Source organism: Pungitius pungitius, chromosome 1 (assembly GCF_949316345.1).
Source record: "Pungitius pungitius chromosome 1, fPunPun2.1, whole genome shotgun sequence".
Lineage (NCBI taxonomy): Eukaryota > Metazoa > Chordata > Actinopteri > Perciformes > Gasterosteidae > Pungitius > Pungitius pungitius.
Window position 1 is genome coordinate 4,985,342 of NC_084900.1, and position 20,860 is coordinate 5,006,201.

A 20,860-nucleotide genomic window follows, 5' to 3' on the forward strand; every position below is an offset into this window, starting at 1 on the left:
TTTCAATTAATTTCCATCGCGGTTTTGTATCTTGTAACAGCCGTTAACCAGAGAAGCTGTTTCCCATTAAGCGACGCCGTCCACATTATCATTTTTTATTTTAGCAACTGTGTAAAATCACGTTATTCATGTCAGACGGCTGATGAGAGTTTAGGGGAGAAGCTTGTTTGAGGAAATGTCCACGCAACAACACAACTCATTATTCATTCTTCATTAAGGAGGTTTTGCAGGAATGAATGCGGTAGAAGGACAAAGGCATCCTGCATCAACACACATCCACAGTGCATGTGCTCACGTTATACAGTATGTGCTCATATCTAGCACATATAACCACGGCCACTCTGACCCCCTGGGTCATGACAAGGGCACTCTGGAAACACCTCTCCCACAGGTGGAGGACATGTTAGAATTGCCAGGTCATTCAGACACACAGCAGAAAAGACAGAAAGACAGACATTGCATGTTAAGTCTGCACTCAAAGCACTCTGCTCCGTCCCAGCAGGACTTTTTGGGACAGGGACCCTGTCTGCAGTCCCGCTCTTCATTTCTAGGAGTTTGAACCCGAAGCAGCTTGCACACCACGCTGTGACTTGATCATCGTCTTCGTAGAACCAACCGAGGAATAGAAACAATAAAAAGAAAATCATTTCTCAGGAAGAAAGCTATTTATTTTGTATAAATCTGCCTTAAACAAAAAAACTCAACAACTTACCTTCGGAGCCCCGAAACAGAGGAGGTTGAAACTGGGTTTCTTCATGGGGAATAGGTCCAAAGTTTGTTAAGCTTAGTTTAAACGGTAACACAAACAAACATTACCGCCAATTGAGTTCACAGGTCTCTGGCTTTGGTCCCTCTCTCACACACATAAACGGCACGCTTCTTCTGGTGTATCGCACGGCTATTTTTAGACCACCACAGATTTAGTCCAGCCACAGAGTCCAATTTTGAGGACCCAACCTGAACATAGAATTCCAGCTGAGCTCAGTTTGAAAATAGATATTAATGCTCACACATCATGATGCTAAAAAAAAAACGAGGGCATACATGCAGCTGCACCGGCACTATTTTCATGATGGTCCCATCAATCAGAGCAGACAGACTGTTGGGTTAGCTGAGGTGGTAGTTTGGCTTCCCTCCGTGTGTGTGTGTGTGTGTGTGACTGACAGGGCTCTCAACCCAGTGCAACGTTTAAACGGGAAATGCGGGGGGGGGGGTTCGTGACAGGCCGCAGCGGCCCGGGATTTATTTGACAGGCGCTTCCCCCCCCCCCCCCCCCCCCCGCTCAAAAGACCCAAGTCGAACCAGCAGGTGCTGAGAATGACGGCCACGACGGGACCCGTTTTGGGAGGTCACGTGTCCGCCCCGCGGGGTGCAGGACGTCGTCCATTTGTGCTACTCTGTGTGCCCGGAGTGAAAAGCATTGGCTTTAAACATGAAATATGAATAACCCATGAACGCATTGAGCATAAAGAAACGCAAACCCAAGACATTTGTTGGTTTTGATGCATCCTTTTGCCCAACCGCCGTGCACTTAGTGCGCGGCGGGATGTGTGCTCGGAGCCCGGAGGAGAGAGGGGCGAGCTGGAGATGTGTTGAGCAGCTCGCTATTGAATTTGAATATTTAACCAGCTCCCATTAAATCGCTGATTAATTTAAGAGCGCTCCAGAAGTCGCCGGAGCATGACGCAGAGGACGAGGATGGAAGAAGCCTGTGTGTGTGTGTGTGTGTGTGTGTGTTGGAAGACTGTGTGGAAAATATTCATACTTCGGAAGGAGGCGATTCTGGGTGATAAAAGCACATTGAAACCATAATTGCTTACCCCCTAAAGTAAAGTGAGTTCAGGGACAGTACTGAATTTATCATGTGGAGGGGGGGAGGGGCCAAGACGAGTCCCTCCCCAGAATGTATTTATACGTTCAGCCGATAGATTAGTTGCAGATTGGACACTTCACACTTCCATTTGCAAAAAATCCATTTACCAAAGTTAAAATCTAGGCCATCTGAGCCTTTGGGGTGCGTTAAATCTTCACCGAGGCACAAGCGCCAACTGTGGCGCCCCGATAAACCGGTAGCTATTCATATTTTGCCAGCTGACACTTCAAAAAAAAAAGAACCCCTTTAAGTGTGTTAAAATGACCTTGATGACGCTACATGACTGAGGCCTGAGGCTGCGTGTCACAAGCGATACATCCGCATCCTCACATGACCACAATCACGCACAATCGTTCCCTGTCCAGCTGTAGTTAGTCCTAAAATGTCGAAGACATATGGGATTCAAAAAGGAAATGCAGTTTTGAAATGATACAGTCTCATTATATCTGAAATGGCTAGAAACTAAAGCTCCACAATAAATGCTCGGCAATGCGGCTCAGGGACGCTTTTAGGTCATCTGACATGTTTAAACGTGCACATACAGTTTGGTCCGGCTCAAAACGAGAAATGTTTTTCACCAACCATTAATCTCCAAGGTTCGGAGGCTGAACGCAGTCACAAAGAGAGCTTTCAGTGCCTGTGGGTGAAAGCCGCTGCCTTCGCATTGCTCAAGGGCACGTGGAGGATATGTTGGTTATTCGCTTCCATCCCACGCAGTTTCGTGCATGTTGGCCGTTATGCAGGGGGAGCAACCTTCCAGTCGTGAGCTTCCCTGACCTTTCAGCAGCCTCCAACTGCCACCGTTTTTAAAAGAGAGCTTTGGAATTCAAGACGTGACCCCCCCCCCCTCCCCCTCCACCCCTCCCACCTGACCACCACACGGCCGCGGTGCAGCAGAGGGATGTTCATTTTACCAATCAGATGGCTAGTGGCGTGTGCAGATGTTTTTTCGATGCCCAGGAGACGCTTTGAGTGGCAGGTCCAGATGTTGGAAAACACACGGTGGAGCTTAGAGGAAGGAGACGCACACATGCTGTAACAGATTATTTTTAAACGCACACAAGGGGCCGGGGGGTCGTTTTCTATTAAACGCGATGGAAGCGAGATCTTTATTGTTTTATTAATGTTGATGTTCATTTTTATTCAATGCTAATTCAACACATACAAAAAAAAAAAAACTAAACCCCATGGTCACATGACGCACACAGCGGCACGGCCTCTCCCAACGGGAGAAACCTTCGGCGCCGTTTCTCCGCGGGAGACGCGTTGTCATGGCAACGCGCCGAAGCGCCGGCTAATGGTCTTCTTATCAATTGAACCCATATTACGGTCAAAGAAAAAAAAAAAACACAGCTGACTCCTCAACCAAGTCACACGCAGAGACCTGAGGCGCCCCCCCCCCCCCCCTTCCCCTCCCACCCTCCCCCGCACGCTATACGGTGAGCTTGTTCAAATGTGCGCTCTGCATGTTTACACAAACACTCTCCATCATACTGACAGGTACAGAAGGACATTGCACTCTCGTCGCCTTTTTTTCTGGACACACACACACACAAATATACACACACACACACACACACACGGCAGCGTCCCAGTGGAATCCATCTTCATTTGCTGTGTTTGAGAGGAGCCCTGAAATTCAACTGGGTTCTCCACCCGGAGCCGTCCATATGTGTCCAGAGGTTCCTCTAAGCCGTCTCACCTACATTCTCCCTGCAGATTAAAAGATGTTTTTGTGATGATAAGTGTATTAATGACTGAAGTATTACACTGCCTCAGATCGTCAGCTATGTGGCTCATCCACGAGGCGAACGGACCCCAGGTTTAAAAAAACGGGGGTCTGGTTCAGATCAAGAGCGAAGCAATTCTTTATTTATTTTTGTCTGTCCTTGTTTATTCGTCAGAGACAGGAAATATATCAAAGGAATATTTACCCCCCAAAAAACAAGCAAATGGCCTTGGATTGAACATTTTTCTTTTAAACATGCCTCAACGCTGCACTGAAAATTGAAAACCCAGACGTGTGCCCTGGTTGAACTGCATGGACTGCGGAGGAGGTTTGTTTTTACTGAGCACGCAACTCGGATTTACCCCGATGAGCTGAGTGAGGGACCCCTTCAAAAGGGATGGTTTTATCCCCGGTAGGAGGGTAAGAAACACTTCAGATGAACAACATTTAAAAATATAAAACCATCTTTTGTTGTGTTTAAATACTCACATTTATACATTACTAACACCAGGTGCTACTTTGTAACAATATGGATTCCCTTTGGTATAATTTAATTTCAAGTTAATGTGGGAAATTATCAAATAATCTTTTTCCCTTGGATAGGGAGCATGCGATTCCTTTGAGAACTTCCCCTATTCAGGGAGAGGAGCAATAAAACATGTACTTTCTCAGAATAAAACAGTTACATTGTTAATAATAATTTTGAATCACTCCTATCTAAGAAATTCTCTTTAGCTGGCGAATACCCACCCATCTGGTTGTCTTTATTATTTGAAAGCAAAGGAGGTTAATTATAAATAGGTTGTCTTTCAGCTTGTTACAGCTCTGTGTGTGTGTGTGTGTGTGTGTGTGTGTGTGTGTGTGTGTGTGTGTGTGTTTGCTTATTGCTCATGTGTCTGAGCGCACACAGACAGGTGTGTTGAGTGTGATTAATGCTTTGGCAGACAATAGAGTAGAGAACCCTAATTAGATTAAAAAAACATCAGTACCTGGGCTGTTTATCTTCTGCATATGGCAGATAAACATACAGTACATTCAGTAAATGCAGTAATGTGAGCGCTGGTGTTAAAGGCAGAGAAAACACGCAACAACACGCTGTACAAAAAGGTGGGATGGGACCAGAGGTGCGTTGATATTAAATTCCGACACCTGGTTTGGGCTAACCGGCACATGGACTTGGCTAAGCTAAGCTAAGCTTAGGCTATACTGAGCTGCACTAAGCTGGCCGGTAATAAGAGAGCTGAGTAGAGAGTAATCTGTGTTCCAACATGGCCGTATCCTGTGGGAGCTCATTAGCTCCGCATTCTGCATCAGTGGTCCTCGCCTTGAGTGCACAAAGACAGAATAAAAAGCACTTTGTGCTCGTCGACATGCTGCCTCCCACACACCCAGTCTTCTGCCCACCTTCTCTCTCCGTCCTGTCTGGCTCTCGATTCTTTATTTTCTAACCCTCCACTCGTCCTTTTTTTGTCACCGGGTAGTACAACGTGGGTCTCCTTCCTCATTAGGCTCTGAAAGGGCTCCATTCGCTTTTTTTCCAAAAATCTCACTCTCAGATCTGTTTTTTCGAAGCCAAACCCGCGAGGGCCCATCAATTAGCCAAGCAGCCCCTTTCAAAAAGGCCCCCGACCTGGCCCTCCACCAAAGAGATCCTCCCACGACTGAAGCTACCTCACTCAACTCTTCATCTCACCCCCCCCCCCCCCTGAAAAAACGACAAAACTTTTCCCAGGCTTGAGTTGAGATGTCTCTTTTTCGTCGAAGCTTCAGCGCGCCATCTGCTTCTCACCGTACAATTAGTCGTCTCTGCCTGACAGCGAGTGAGACGTTTACATCGTTTACATGCAGCCGATGGAGTTCCGCGCAGCCTCCGCGTAGCCTCCGCGGCTACGGAGGACGGCATTCCAAGGATCTGGAGCTAATGGGGGGGGGAGGTGAAAGCCCGCCTCTCACTGGGGAGAGATGGAGGACTCGCACAACGAGAAGCTTGTTGACTGAGGCTGGTTATTGGGCAGGGATTGCCCTGGATGCGCTCGTCTTAATGGCGAGTAATGAGCACGGAACCTCTGTGGAAGTCCTCATTTGGATGTGGTTTCCTGTCGATGTGCTCTTTACGGCGGTTTAAAAAAAAACATCCATCTTGGAGAAGACACACACACACACACTTCATCAAAGTGCTTACGAGATGATAGCGTAGGGAAATGAAAAGGACGCAAGGGATAAGTTGAAAAAATGAAAACCATGTAGAAATCTGCGAATGCACGCCTCGATTATTTAGTGGTACTTGCAGTAACCAATCAAAAGCCCTCACGCCTCCGCTGTTGGGAATTTTTTTTCCAGCTTTCCCAGGAAAGTTGTCACTACATCCCTCTCATCAAAAAACAAAAAGGGAATGCTTTTGATCTTTTACGATCACTGGAAGTCATGCATTATTCCGTGCTCTGCAGCAGGCAGTCGGATTATTAAATGAGGCGCGCGAGAAAAAAAAAAAGGTTCAAACCCAAAATTGCATTAAAGCGACCGTCAAAAAGCTTCTTTTTTTTTCTGCGTCGAGCCGAAGGCCTCGTCGAGTGGTACGGAGGGAACTCAATCCGATGAGCGGAACCACAAGGGATCAGCAGGCGAGGCCACGAGATCAGAGCCCAATCCCCTCCGACACACTTCACATGCATCGCCGCCTGGGATGCCGAGAAGGAGGTAAAAATCTGTCGATTGTAGAGGTAAGGGGGGGAAAAAAAGAAGGAGAACAGGTAGCTGCGAAAGGCGGAAAACAAATGGTGGTTGATGGAGGCGGGGGAGAGTCTTCCTGTCGGGTTTTTGGGGCGGCAGGCCGACAGGCGAGGGAAACGGCTCTGAAGTGCGCCTCCAATCAACGCCCACCCGCTCCCCCGCTCGCTTCGAGTCGCTCCGCATCCTCCTCTGGCCATCGCTCCTCGCGTTTACTGCTCCCTCTTGGCGAAGGGAAGAGAGTGATTGACGCGTGAGCCTGAGCTCGAGGCTTCAGGTACTCTGCTGCCCACGGCGTTAGACGTAAGGAGTCCAAATGAAAGGAAAGTTATTTACTACCAGTTAAATCAAATTGCTAATCGTGCGGTTCCTTTGTATTTCTTTTGGGGGGGGGGGGGGGGTTGTGTAACGTTGCACCTGACAAAAGGTGTGGAAGAATTTTAGACTGCCTTCTCATAACAAAAGGTAAAAATAAATTCACAGTTGCTGGGAAATTATTATACGGCTCCTTGCGTGTCTCGCAGCAGGAAAAATTTGATTTCTGTTGTTATGACCTTTGACACTCATTTAAATTCCTGCAGGTTGCGTATGATTCATTTCTCCGGGCTGTTCAACCAGCGGATCGTGGAGCACGCATGTGTGCAGGCGGAGAGAGGGGCAAATTACCTACACACACATACACACACACACACACACACACACACATATATCACCCCCATGTGATTGGCCGTGAGTTGAATTTAACATTATCTAGTTACCTCTTGAAGCCATGTCATAATAAATCAAGTAGCTCTCTTCCACCGTGGAGGTTAGAATTATGGGGATTTTCAGTAATGATAACAGAAACATATTTAAAAAAAAACAATGATACAAAGCCATCCTCACTTGACGATTAAAAATAAATGGCTGAATCATCTCATGTTTTGACAAATGTGCGACCCCTATCATTTAACCTCAAGTCCAAAGTGGACACCGAAAAAGGAACATGGTACAAATATGAGTACGTCTTTTGTTGTTTGACTAAAAGTCAGCGGGGACAGAACGAAACAAATAAAAGCGAGTTTCTTCATCCACCCGCCTGCATGAATCCTGAAGGCTTCTGTTTCCGCACATCCGTCACGCCAGGAGGACAAACACTAATACACCTACCCAGATGTCTTTGTTTCTTTTCACCCTGTATCGGGTCCAAAAAGGTCAACTAACAGACTTTACTCTTTCTAAAGTTACACTTCGGGCTGATATGACTCACTACCACCAGATGGAGGGTCATATTTCCTGTCCTGTGACATCATATTAATCCCACGAGGCGAGAACGGGGAATCGGCAGGCTACCCATCGTCTTTAGGTTAATGTGACGGCAGGTCACAGCCTGTCTGCTGTCGTAGTTCTGCTCCGTGAGGTATCAAGCCCAATGTTTCCCCCCCCCACACAGGTCCTTCTGCTCCTTCCACCTCTCAATTCCCGACGAGTTTTTTTTTTTTTCCAGCGGGATGGGATGGCGGGAGCATCAGGGGACCCGTCTACGCGAGATTAATTCTTTGAGGCATGCGACAAGATGTGCTCAGCGAACACAGAAGAAGAGTTGTCAGGATACGGATCCTCCCAAATTATCTCTCTCCGTTTGAATTGCCCCTTTCCATCTGTCCCCCCCAATCTCCCCCCCCCCCCTCATGTGCTGATTCAAATGAATCGCCCCTCTTTAGGAACATTCTTCCATGCCTCTTGGTTTGCAATCTGCATGTCTGTGTTTTTTTAAGCTGATACATGCAAGTTTGAACCCTTACTATTTCTGCTCCTTATTTGAATCACGCATTTTACTACACTACAAAAGTATTTGAGCCTGGCTATAGGGGGCTTCCTAAGGGGACGACGTTAAAGGAATGATGGGGTCACATGCATACATTTCTATTGACAAAATGAGTTAATAAAACATATCTATATCGGACCGTTACTGCCATCCCTTTGTGGCCAGAGAAACCGCTACGACATTATACGTTATTTAGGCTTTATGTTTTGCGTTTAAGTGAGTTTGCTGCTTCCTCGCTGGTCTTGAACATGACCCCGACCCCTTCCTCACCAACACATAGTGGAGCGTCTTCGGGGCTGACCGAGGACCAGAAGAAAGACGGGCTGCTTCTTGGTGGAGTTTGATCTAATGAGGAAAGCGGTCGGCACCAGCCTTCCCTTCCTCTCCGTCTGAGGTCACGCTCTCGCACACTAACGGACCTCCATCAACGCGCTGGACGCACAAACCAGAAGAACTACAGCGAACCAGGGCCTATTATTTCTGTTTTTAATGGGTCCAATACAGGATGCTGCTTATTGCAGAAATGTACATTGTTCAAATGCTGATACTTGTTCTGTACAAAAGTGGTTGCCAGCAGCAAGGCCATCTCCGAAACCACCTTTTTATGTTTTTACATGCGCTTAAAGTAGAGCCTTTCCTTTACATGTGAGCACCAATTGCCGTGGTAACTATACAAAAGCTGGAAATGATTTTGAACCCTTTTTAATTGGACCCAGACAGTCTTCCAACTGATAACGTTTCTCTGTAAATAATTAATTCGATCATTTTCTATTAAGTTAGCCCACCTGTGCAGCAGTTTTATCACAACTACCACAATGTAAGAAGGTGATGAGGAAATGGACATTTTTCCAGTGATCAAATCATCCAATTTATGAGTCGAGAATTCATTGTGAAACCGGCTCCAGGAAGGTGAATTCAATTACATTTCAAATCTCACCTGTTTGTTTTTCCGTGGCTAAATCTGTGGCTGTAGATCCACTGCCGGAGCTCGAACAGAAACGCCAATTGGCGGGAGCGGCGAGGAGATGGGCCGACGCGACAACGTATAGCTGCAATTCGTCTCCTTTTGGCTTTGATTCGCCACTATACGTGAGTCGCAGATTGAAGGCTGAGACGCGTTTCCAACCCTCCCCGAAGTGGCCAAATATAAATGCGCCTTGGCTGATTGTGGTGCAGGATTCACACTCTGAGGGAAGTTAGTAGGAGGAGATTTGGATAAAAGTCGCTTTGAATCTGCCTTGGAATTGCAGAATGTTCCTTATTTTTGGCCTGAGATATTTGGCTGGTGATCTCTTGTCAGAGAGACTGGCGGATTAGTGAGCAGCTACAATTTTAGTGTCTTCGTCGAAAGTACACCGACGGCGCACATTGACGACCAACTGTGGTTTTGCGGTTACAAAAAGTTATGATTCGTGTTTGCCGACCCCGCCGTGTTGAAAACAGTCAATCAAACACAGCGGCAGCAAAACCTTCTTGGCTTACAGCTCTGCAGGGCATTCGAGGCGAGGAACAGGCACTGCAGTGACCGAAACCTGGATTCATAATTCATCAGCGCCGCCTGGTTCGACGGTTTTCGACACGTATCTCGAGCAGCGCTTGACGGCTCCATTCGAGACTCCTCGCGCTCTTGTTGTTGACGCTCGCTCGCTCCCGAGCGCAGCGGAACCTCGCAAATGTCAATTTAACCACTAGAAGTTGGCGAAGAATGTGTCCTAGCTCGGCTCGTGTGACAAACACCGGCGGAGCTGAAGGCGTGTTAGCATCTTAGCGTTAGCATTGAGCGCATTGAGCTTGTTTTATTGTTTTTTTTTCATTCAATGGATGGATGTAAACTTACCCCGAGTTGTGTCACTACAAATGGAAAGCAAAGTTAGTTATACCTCTGCCAATAATATACTGTACTAAGAGGCAGAGGGATTGAGCTCTGATTGAAATCCTGTCTTGGCTAATAGCAGGATTATATCAGAGTCCTCGTAAACCCGTTCCGCCCCGGTTCTTTATTCAGTTATAGCCAGGGTATCTCCTTTGTTTTTTTATTAGAGAAGACTTATCGCATGTGTGAATGTCAACATTATCTTGTGGATTATAAATGTGGAGAGGAGGACTGAGGCTCTCGTGGGGAAGATACCCGACAGAGTGACCGAACCTTCTTCTTCTTCTCTCTTTTTTTTTTTCACATCACAATCAAAGCTCAATTAATCGTTGTGTAGACTTTTCACTCATGAATAAACCCGCTGATTTGCAAGGTGCCAAAGTTAATCTACTTTGCATAAATAAATTGGTAAGCAGCATCTGCTGCATCTAAAAGCTTGAAATGGAAGTCACAAAATCCTAAAGTTATGTAATTATTCAGACAATACTGACAAACCAAAACATGTGAATGAAATTATTAAAAATGGCCCCTTTTGTTTAGGCAAATAAGATGGGCATGTGAAGTGATAGTTGGAAAGGATCTGTGGTTGCTGGGGGAAGCAGGGGGTGGTTTAGCCAATACAGATGAATTCGGTGCCTTGTGGAAATAAACACTGGAGGAAAGAAACAAAGTAGGGTCAGAGTGCATGGTCGCACTAGAGCGATGTCCCTGGAGCGCGATGGGATTCAAGGACGTGCCGAAGCAACTTCAAGAGGATCACAGTAGCATCGATGATACAAGATTCTTGAAACAAATTGAGTTGAAATGATCTGCAGGCAGCACTACCACATTTAGAATTACTTTTGAGCGTCAAAAACAATGGATTTTTGAGAAGAATGAATGTGCTCTCTGCTTTGTTATGTAATCCGGAGATAGCCCTGATCCCCAGAGGATGCATCCTAATCATGTTGCCAATCCCTTTTGGCTTTTGTTTTGGCGCTACAATCCACCTCAAACTGACTTTTGTGTTCACTTAATGCACGATTCACATGATTTTGGAGTTGGCCAAAGTCAATGTTTCCTGCCAAAGAACTCCTCACCAAGCACATGCCAATGATCTGAGTCAGCTCACCTTAATGTTTCGGTACCAATGGCTAGACCCCCTCCCCCCCCCCCCCCCCCATTCCTAATCTAGCTTTTTGGCAGAGAAATAAGAAAAAAGCCATCGGCCATTTGTGAAGCCGGTGCCTTTGCCTTTGCGACGTTTTTGCCAAGAGAGAAGCTGGTGTGTGTCCGCCGTGGCCCTGCGTCTCCCAGGTGACTCATCATCGCATCTTTGTCAGCGCGCTGACTCACATTGGATCGGAGCGGTCCGGGGTTCGGGGGGGGAGACGGGAAGATGAGCGCATGAACACGCCAATATTTACACACCAACTTGCAACGGCTGTAAACATAGCTGAATGCACACACACACACAGACTCACCCAAAGGTGTTTACTCACACATGGGTGCACTAAACTGGGGAGAGGATGCTGCACATGGACTCTGGAACTCGTCAGAGTTTATTCCATTTTTGGGGGGTGGGGGGGTTTTAATGCCCTGTGAGCTGTTTACACATGGGCCAAACATCTTTAGCATAAAAAAAATATGCTTTTCACATCACATGATACCAATTTCCTCCTTTGTGCATTAAATCCAGTGCAGGTGCACTCATGATTAACTGACTGGAGATTATGTGAGGGGGGGTGGGGGTGGACCAATCAGGTAAAGAAAGGTCATTACACCGTAGGGAACGAGGCCCCCCCGCCGCTCCACGTGAGCTGTTCCGGACTGTGGAGTTCTGGTGGGCGCGGTGGCCCCGCAGGCTGCATTTAATGAGTCGTCGTGAGCCTGCAGAGCCCTTAGAATCCTCCCCGAGACCCGCAGCACTACGGTAAGTCGTCTAGCACCTGGTTATTTCTTTTTTGGTCTTACGTTAATACTCTCTTAAATTGGACGCTTTGGGTCACGGCAATGTGGGCTTTCAAATAGTGTGCCGGGATTCATTCAGGAATGTGTACGATAGGGGATGGCTGTAATGTGAAATATATTCTAGATTGGTTGTTCATTCCATTTGTCTGTGGCCATTTTTGGTGTTAATATATTTGGAATAATAGGAATGAATAGCTCCCAACATTATTCACTAACATAAAAAAAAGATTCCAAAATGTTTTGTGTCTGTCTTTTGTATTTATCTTTTAAGATCTTGATGAGTGGAGGCTGCTAAAGACAATCAATATAAGCCTCTGAAAGTGATGTAACAAAATGTTATCTTTATCTGTAAGATGCTCAAATATGACATATACACAACGGACATCGTGCTGTTATCGCATTTTAAAAGCTGGGGTCATAACTTAAAAGCCTTAGTCAGGCTCAGGCAACAGACCTCATCAGACTCAGAGAAATGCTTGCTGCTGCTGCCCCTCCACAACAACAGCACAGTAATTAATTCCATTTAGTACAAAACCAATGCACTTAAACTTCCAGCACAAATAACCAGAGGCTGCAGAATCAAGGTACATTTATCGATAAAGCAATTCATCTAAACTCCTCCCACCCCAGGCCGGGGCAAAATGGCGCTCAGGTAACCCCAAATTCACATTCAGTTCACATTACTTAAGTAATTGCATCTTATCATAAACTCAAGAATTATTATCTATGAATCTATGCTTTGCTTCAGAAATAATAATAATGACCATGTTGTCCTAAAAGGAAATGGAAAACTGGCATGATGTTTCAGTGAAAATAAAACGAGAGAGAAAGAAATGCTGATTTAACCTTTATGTGATAAACTTTTATTCGTGGTTAAATTTGTGCGATGAAAAAAAAAATACAGCATTCGGTAAGGTCGCAAACCGTTCAGCGGCGCTTCTAGTAACCGTGGCAACGTCATTTACGGCACCACGCTGCTGACTCTGCGGTCCGATCCGGTTCGAATAAACAGTCCGTCCACTTCAGAGGAAGAAGACAGATATGATGTTGAGCATCTGAGCTCCTCCGTCAACGATCACCGATAGAGACCGAGCCGGACCGGAACTACGCGGTCACGCCTTCAGCGTAAAATACCACCGATTCCCGGGCAACGCGAGGTCAGTACACGGAGCTGTTGCGTGAAAATATTTTTTCTGTTCGACGTAATGAAAAACGCGTAAGCATGTGCGCGCCGCCGTGGCGCGTCGCGCACGGGCGCAGCGATCCTTGTGCCGAGACGCCAGCTTTTATTTTGAAAGACGCCGCCCGGCGTTTGCGCGCTCTCACCTCGCCGCGCTTCACGCACCCCCTCCGCCTCTCTCTCCCAGAGCTCGGTCGGCTCGCGGAGACAGCAGGATGCCAAGGGGAGCCCTCCGACCCACGGCGTCCGTCTCACCGTCCCCCGACGTCGCCTCCCGGCCGCAGGGACTCTAATGGGCGTTTCTATCCTCCTTTCACCGTCCGGATACTTTGGGAAGCCTCGAAATGAAGCGAATGAATGTGAGCAAACAGAAGTGTCCTGTGTGTTGTGCCCGTCTCCAGCATCACTATTAGTCAAGTCCTCTTTCTCCCTCTCTCTCTCTCCCTCTCTCTCTCCCCTCCGTGGATGCGGTGGATGCCTACGTGATTTGATAGTTCCGAGGATTTCATGTAGTGTTCTGTAGTGGACTACCCAACTTCCCTACCCCCCCCCCCTCTCAAACCCTTTCCTCGCTTTTTTTGTTGTTGTTGTTGGAGATGTCCCGTCTTTGAAAACAAAAAGGTTTCAAGATAAACCAAACTACGGCTGCTTGACGTCTCCTCCTGGCGGAACAACCTCATCTTTGCGGTTATTCGCCCTTTTCTCCTGCGGTGGGAATACGGCGGACGCTTGTCGTGCCCGTGTGTGTCGTGCATTGTTGGTCTTTGTTTGTCCCACGGTGGCTTGAAAATCCACGAACGCGTCCAAGGACATCCCTACGAATTACGCACGCGCCGTGACGGCAGCGGGCTGTGCGTAATATCCTATTATTATATTCCTGTCACACGGATGGTCACATTCAACGTCATATCGGTGTTTTACAGGAGATTTGGCATATTCGTACAAACTTATTTGCGCGCGTGCGTGTGCGTGTTATGTGTGCCACGGGCGTTACGAGTATGGCATGGTGTACTGTAACCCTTGAGCCAGCAGTGAAACATCCCCGTGATTAAGTCAATGGGAGTAAATGTGTCCAAAGCATGCAACCCCGCGCCTGTGTGTGTGTGTGTGTGTGTGTGTGTGAAAGGATCATGCGCGTAAGCGTACACGTCTGGCCATGTGCGCCCCCTGCTGCGCTAACGTTGAACCCTTCTGTGTGTGTGTGTGTGTGTGTGTGTGTGTGTGTGTGTGTGTGCAGCCACGCTGGAAGTCGCCCCCCATGTGGCCGTCCGGAGTGGGGAGCAGGCAGCCCTGCCCGCGGGAGTCGGCGCTGCGCAAGGCGGCCATCAGCGGCCACGTCAACGCGCTGCCGCACCACGTCCCCACCGGCCGCAGCGTCCGGGTCTTCATCTGCGCCAACCCGGACGGTAAGTCAGTGTCCCCCCCCACACACAACACTGCTGTCACATATCAGGGCTGTTTAAAATAATCCAAGGGGTCAAGTAGAAGGTCAACGCATCAGGCTCGGAGACCTTTTTTCGATGGGGGGAAAAAAACGGGCTCTTAGATTAACGTAAAGTGTTTACTATGGGAAAAAAAATACTTACTGAAACGAAAAAATGATCTCGTCTCTGGCTCTGGACTCGCAGCGTGCGGTGGGAGGCAGAGTGCAAGGCAGCCGGGTGGTGAGACAGACACCCAGTCGCAGCTCCGTATTTGAATATGCCCTCTGGGCGAGGGGGGTAAAAATAGGCTCGGTATAAAACCGGAGTAAACAAGTCAAGGCAAGTGGAGTAGGCTATGAGAGGGGAAGCTATAGGGGCAAAAGAGGGCACAGCCAGAGGGAGGTTTGCTTTGGTCGATATCGCTCTCATTCCATTGAGCGAATCGCTGTAATCCCGAACAAGAAGGAATTGACCTCCGATTATGCCCCCGCCCCACCCACCCACCCACCTACCCCCCGCAGTAGATGGCGTTCAGTCTGCCGCTGTTTATCCACCTGTAGCTGAGTCAGCCGTTTTGGAGAGAAAAAAAAAACAAAAAACGCCACAACACAAATGCAACGCCTCATTCCACACGTAGATGGAAAAGAGGAGGAGGGGGCTATTCCGGGTTCTTCTTCTCGCCCAGACGCACACACGTCGGGCCGAGCCGCGAAAAGAGCCGTTTCGGAGCCGCTGTTTCCAGTGAAGCGAGGTGTTGGCATCCAGTGTCATATCTTTCCCGTACAAACACACACACACACACACACAGTGTGTTGCTTCAGCAATGGCCCTGAAATACTGATGAATCCCCAGCTTCAAATCACAGGGTATTTTGGGCATTTTCTTTTTCTTTTCTTGGGATGTTACTCTGTTACAGTGTGTCCAGTTTTAGCTCTAAACATGAAATGCTAAACAACTGATTGGAGCGGAGTTTGCGTCGTCCTCGCGTGATGTTGATGAAACACTCGAGTCCTTGGCTCTGGAGTGTGTGTGTGTGTGTGTGTGCGTGTGTGTGTGCACGGGTCGGTACGACCGCAGCACCTCGCCGCGAAGTCCCCCCCCAGGGGCTTTTGGCATCTCGTACGCAAGCTGTGGAAAGTAGATAGAGGCGCGAGGCCTTGACGCGCCGCAATCGTCGAGGCCGAGGCTCGTCACCGCGGATACCGCTGGTTACGCCACAATCCGCACGATTAGTCCCACGCTTTCAGTTTACTCTATTTTTATTTATTAAAAAAAAAAATCTATAATTCAATGTTTCTCTCTTTCTTTCTCCTTGATCACCCTCTTTTTATAATTTACGGTGGAGAGAGAGAGGGAGGGAGGGAGGGGTGTCTGGATTATTAAATTGCTTTTCAGGGGCCAGTGAGTTCCAGGTTGTTGTTTTTTTGTTGTTTTTTTGGCCCCCCGTCCTGCGGCGTGCGAAGTCGATGGCGCGTTTGTTTGACTTTTTTTGGGGGGGTCCTCTCTCAGTTTCCAAAAAGAGTGCTGCGGGACACTTCTGCTCCGCCAGCACACGGTTTTCGCCAATTTCAGCCGTTGCCCTCAAACACACTCCTCCAACACCCCCGCCCCCCCCCCCCCCTTCCTTTCGTGGAGCATATTGAAAAAGATACCTCACCAGGGAAGGATAGTAACGAGAGCCAGCAGCCCACCAGATACACCTGAATAAAGATTACATCGCTCTTATCCACTTATAACCAACCTAATTAGCCTGGAGATGAGCCGGCGTGGCGTGCTAGCGGTTTGTAACTAATGGGAATTTGATTGTATGTGCACATCGAGGGCTATTACTGGGACTGGAGCTTTAATGAGATGGGAAATGAAACAAAATCGAAACCAGTAACTTGCGTTCAACGCTCACTTTTGACAGATACAGATTTTTCCTTCTGTTCTGCGCATGACAGTGTTGCAACATTAAAGGGTGTCTTTAAAGCTCTAATTGGCTGATTCCACTTTTCTTTTAATGTTAAAAAGTAACAACTTTTGGATGAAAAAACAAGTTACATGAACACCCAACACCTCTCTCACACTTGTGTTCTCCTTGGATCGCAGCAGTAACTCTCCCCACTTCTTCCAGATCCCGCCGTGTCAAGGACACCGACAGAAATAACTTGAGTGCGAGATTTATCATCCGAAAAAAATGAAAAAAGCCTAAGATTTAAAAAGCAACACTGAGGATTAGAACGTGCGACGTGACGTTCCGTCTACGAGGTTCCTAAAAAAAAAGACACAACAAAAAAAAGCTTCCCACCTATTTCTAAACGCCTGCTTCCAGTGGTTTATATTTGCTCATGTTAATTCCTCCAAACAGGGGCTGCTGTTCTGTTGATTGTCGTAAAGTAATAATGCACAGTTCATTTGACACGTTAATTGCTATTTTTTAAAATATCCTACTTTACGTCTTTAATCAGCTTATAAACCAACAAAAGCCTCAGCCTGATTTGGGACAATGTCCGACCGCTGTCTCTTTCAAACAGACCTGGCAACCCTGCATTGAGATTAAAAACATTTATTTGCGCTTTACTGCCGAGACTACTTCATATTTGGTTTTATGTGAAACGTGGCGTATTCATTTTCGTGCCGTGAGCGGCAACAGAAATGATTTCAACCGCAAAGTCCACGTGCAAACTCACTGGAAACAGTATTTCGGGTGACTTTTCGAGCGAATGAGTTCGATATCAGTCCATAACCCGGGCTGGTCTGACCATTCTTGAGATTGTGTAAGAGAGCGAGAGATTTAAATCTCAACCCTACAAGATAACATGAGGTGTCCATGGTTACAGAGTCTCCTCGATCTTGAGAATCAGTCGTCGTGGCCTTTCTATAATTGGGCTGTAAAGCATGACGTGTGTTGCCGGCATAGATACTGTTCCCAAGGCAACGGCCGCTAGCACAGATGTTACCCAATGAATTTGTTACAGTGCGTCTATATGTTGGGTAGAATGGCACTGGTCCGTTCACCGGCAGAGAATCAGGCAACTCCGCCGCCCCCCCCCCCCCCCCCCCACCCTGGAAGCTTTACACCAAGGGTGGGTGGCGGCACAGAAACCTCTAGCGGGTTTCCCTCTCCGTGATCCAGTGGTTTTCTGATGCAACACGAGGGTCTCCCTGTGCTCGGCAAACTGCAGGAACAGCTGGCCTTTACGCACGGCTCATTTACTCGGGCCTCGATTGGCCTCCAGCGTCCTCCGGGCCGCTCCGTATCGATTTCTGCGTCCGCAGAAACGCGGGCTGAACGCGCCGCGCGACACCAACGTGACGTTTTTGGAGCAACAGCGCTGCATGAAATGAAATATGCAGTGGTGACATTTGTTAAGACTGTAGTGAGTGAGTGAGAGAGAGACAGAGAGAATGACATGCTGCAAGTTTAAGGGCTGCAACTAAATTATTAACTGACCCCGACGACCTGTACCAACAACATCCCTGATGCATGAAAGTAGACCAACGGCCCTTAATTTAGAAATATCTTGCAAAAAGGATGTTGCAGTTATCGTGAGGAATAACCAGTCTAGATGTTGAAAAGCATGGGACATTGTGTCTAGAATCGGATGAACCAATACCCTTTAAGCAACTCAGATACACAGACTCACTCTCTCACACACACACACACACACACACACACTGTAGCGTCCATGTCAATTTGAATGACCGCCTCTTTACGCCTCTGCTCTGGAGGGACACCGTTTGTTGACTTCTCCCCTCTCTTTTAATCAGAGATCTCGGCGCCGTTGTGCATACCGAGTGTCTCTGGAGTGTTGCATCTCGAGGAGAGCGCAGTGATTGCTCTGTCAGAGCCTCGTTGATGAGACAGCGGAGGCTGACCGCTACCTGGGAGAGACCGAAAGGACCGGCTGAGGCGACGGATGCGTTGGGTTGAGCTTTTTTGGGGATCGTTAGCAACAAACAATGATGGTCTGTTAGCAGTTTCCCTTGTATTGTGAAGAATAGGAGGTACGAAGCGACATAAAGAACCGACATTTCCCTTCATTCCTATAAAGGGAGTGTGAAAGACAGAAGAAAGAGCCGACAGGACAGGAATCTGAAAGGGAAAAAGGCACAGTGGTGGGCACTATTGAAACAAACGGATTAGAAAATTGGAGGGAGGGACACACACGGCGAGAGAGACGGGCAAATTGCAACGTCTTTGTTGCATTGCGCACACACACACATAAATCGGGCTGCCATAACTCCTCACCATCCCACAAAAGAGAGAGAGAGAGAGACTCTGCCGCCAGACACTTGGCTCGGCAACGTGCCGATTTGCATCGCACCACCCTCCGGCCTTTCACCAGGCCGGTGTCAGTCAAAACAACGGGGAAAAAAAAAAAAACCTGCGAGGCCGCCCACGCCGCCGTGACACACAACGAATTCACCGCAACGAATCCGCCGAGGCTCCGTCTGCAGACCCTCGCGCCCCCTCGCCCCCCTCCCACCCCCCGCCAAAGCTCCGGTTTTTGACATTTTGGACTCGAGTGGCCGTGGGCGGTCAGGGCTCCTGCTAAAGATAGACGAGAGAGAGAGAGACGCCCCCCCCCCTCCCCCGCCCTCCCCCCATGTGTGTGTTCAAAGGCAGCTTTCTTGGTCACACAGGGCTCTCACTGTCGGGCTTGTTCTGTTTTTAACTATCCGTCCGCTACCCTTCAGAAGAAGAAGAAAAAAATATATATAGCGGGGGGCTGTCCAAATCCATTACGGTAACCGTTTGGAAGACAGCGGGGAAAGAAAGAAAAAAAAGAGAGGACAGGAAGGAAAGAAAGTGGGACACAAGGAGAAGCCGGGGGCTCCACGGCTGCCTGATGCGATCACGGCCTTCGCAGCGTTCCTCAACAGTCTGTGTGTGTGTGTGTGTGTCGGGATCGCCGCCGTCTGCAGTCCCCCCCCCCTCCCTCCTCGGTTTGGATGCGGGTGTGAAAAAAAACATGCATGCTGATAAATGATCCACATTAAAACCCGATATGAAGTTGATGATGATGTTGTTTTATCAGAGGTGAATGTCTGATGAGTTCATTTGTTGATTGAAGGGGAAATTTGAAAAAGCTATTTGATTTGTTGGGTGAATGTGGAAAAACTGGTTGACAAAAACCTAGTTTTCAGCACTTCTTTCTTCTCAAAGAACTATGACAGAATATTAGTTGTGGTTTGATTGTCATCAATCTTCTTCATTCTTCTCGATGAAATTAAACATAAATGCTCTGAATTTAAATTCAGTACCTTTAGGGGAGAGCCAGAAAGGCTCTACTTCTTGTCTCTATGCTAAGCTAAGCTAATTCCCGACCCCTATCGGTACTTGACTCTGAAGCATGTCCTATTCCTTTGGTTTCCAGACACCGAGGCGGAGAGGAACGCACTGAAAGAGCACGTCTACCCCAAACTACGGGACTTCTGCAGGGAGAACTATGGGATCGAATTCCAGGTAACCGAGATCTGTCCTTCAATTCGGTCTCTTGTTTTCCGGACCGTGCCAATATTTACTGTTGGCCGCCTCCGAATCCACTCCCCCCCAGCTCTGGCGCTGCCCGCAGGGCCCGCACAGCAGCACGCAGAGGTCTCCGCCCCTTTAAGCGGCCAGAAGGCCGACGAAGATAAGGCCTCCGACGCCGAAAGGCTGGCACAAATCTAGCCGGGGGGTTAGGCGGCTTGATGCCTTGTTGTCGTCCGTGAATTGCAACATTTCCTCCGCGCGGTGTCCGCCGATCGAGATCATTTGCATTGCAAATCAGCGCCACGGTACACAGGAAGATTGCAATCAGAGCTATGTTTGTTTAGCAATTGCATGGGAGGAGCCCTTGAGTCGGGGAGATAGATTGTTCCCAGGATCTGAGGTGATTTCCTTGCACCTAAAGGGGACTTCAGTGACCCCCTGAATGGTTTCGCAAAGCCGCGGCCCCCGGCGGGTTAATTCTCATGTCACGCTGCGAATGTTTGGATCGCAAAGATCTCCCAGCAAAGGCGATTTAGGAGGAGGTGTTGTAACAAGAATAAACGAAACGGTGTTTGGACCACCTCGCGCAACGGGCTCGTCCGGTGCTTCATTAGAGCTCACAATGCAGTGGCAATGGGCCCTTTGCTGCGCAAGTTTTTGAGTGAATCCATCGGTGGACGGAGGGTCCAACGGCGGCCTGATCGGAGCTCTCGGAGGTTGGAGGGTCGGGTGTTGTCTCACGGGTGCCATTGAGCCAGAAGCTCCGTTCACACCAAAGTCCAAAGGCTCAAAGGCTCGGCGGCCAGACGGGGAGACGTAACAGCCGGCGCTCTCAT

The 20,860-nt window shown here is 48.1% G+C and overlaps 1 protein-coding gene across 3 annotated transcripts in view; it reads left to right on the forward strand.

Moving 5' to 3' along the window:
* The first annotated feature begins 11,856 nt into the window (after positions 1-11,856).
* The window catches only part of LOC119222482 (NACHT and WD repeat domain-containing protein 2), a 31,223-nt gene continuing 22,219 nt past the window's right edge, over positions 11,857-20,860 (forward strand). The window contains exons 1-3 of one of the 3 annotated variants that reach the window (XM_037479191.2): positions 11,857-11,921; positions 14,377-14,545; positions 19,927-20,015. In XM_037479191.2, the coding sequence (XP_037335088.2) occupies positions 14,398-14,545; positions 19,927-20,015 (237 nt within the window). In that variant the 5' untranslated portion in view covers positions 11,857-11,921; positions 14,377-14,397. Of the gene's footprint in view, positions 11,922-12,810; positions 13,117-13,216; positions 13,499-14,376; positions 14,546-19,926; positions 20,016-20,860 lie in introns of those variants that run through there. The other 2 variants (XM_037479192.2, XM_037479190.2) reach the window with 2 other exon arrangements.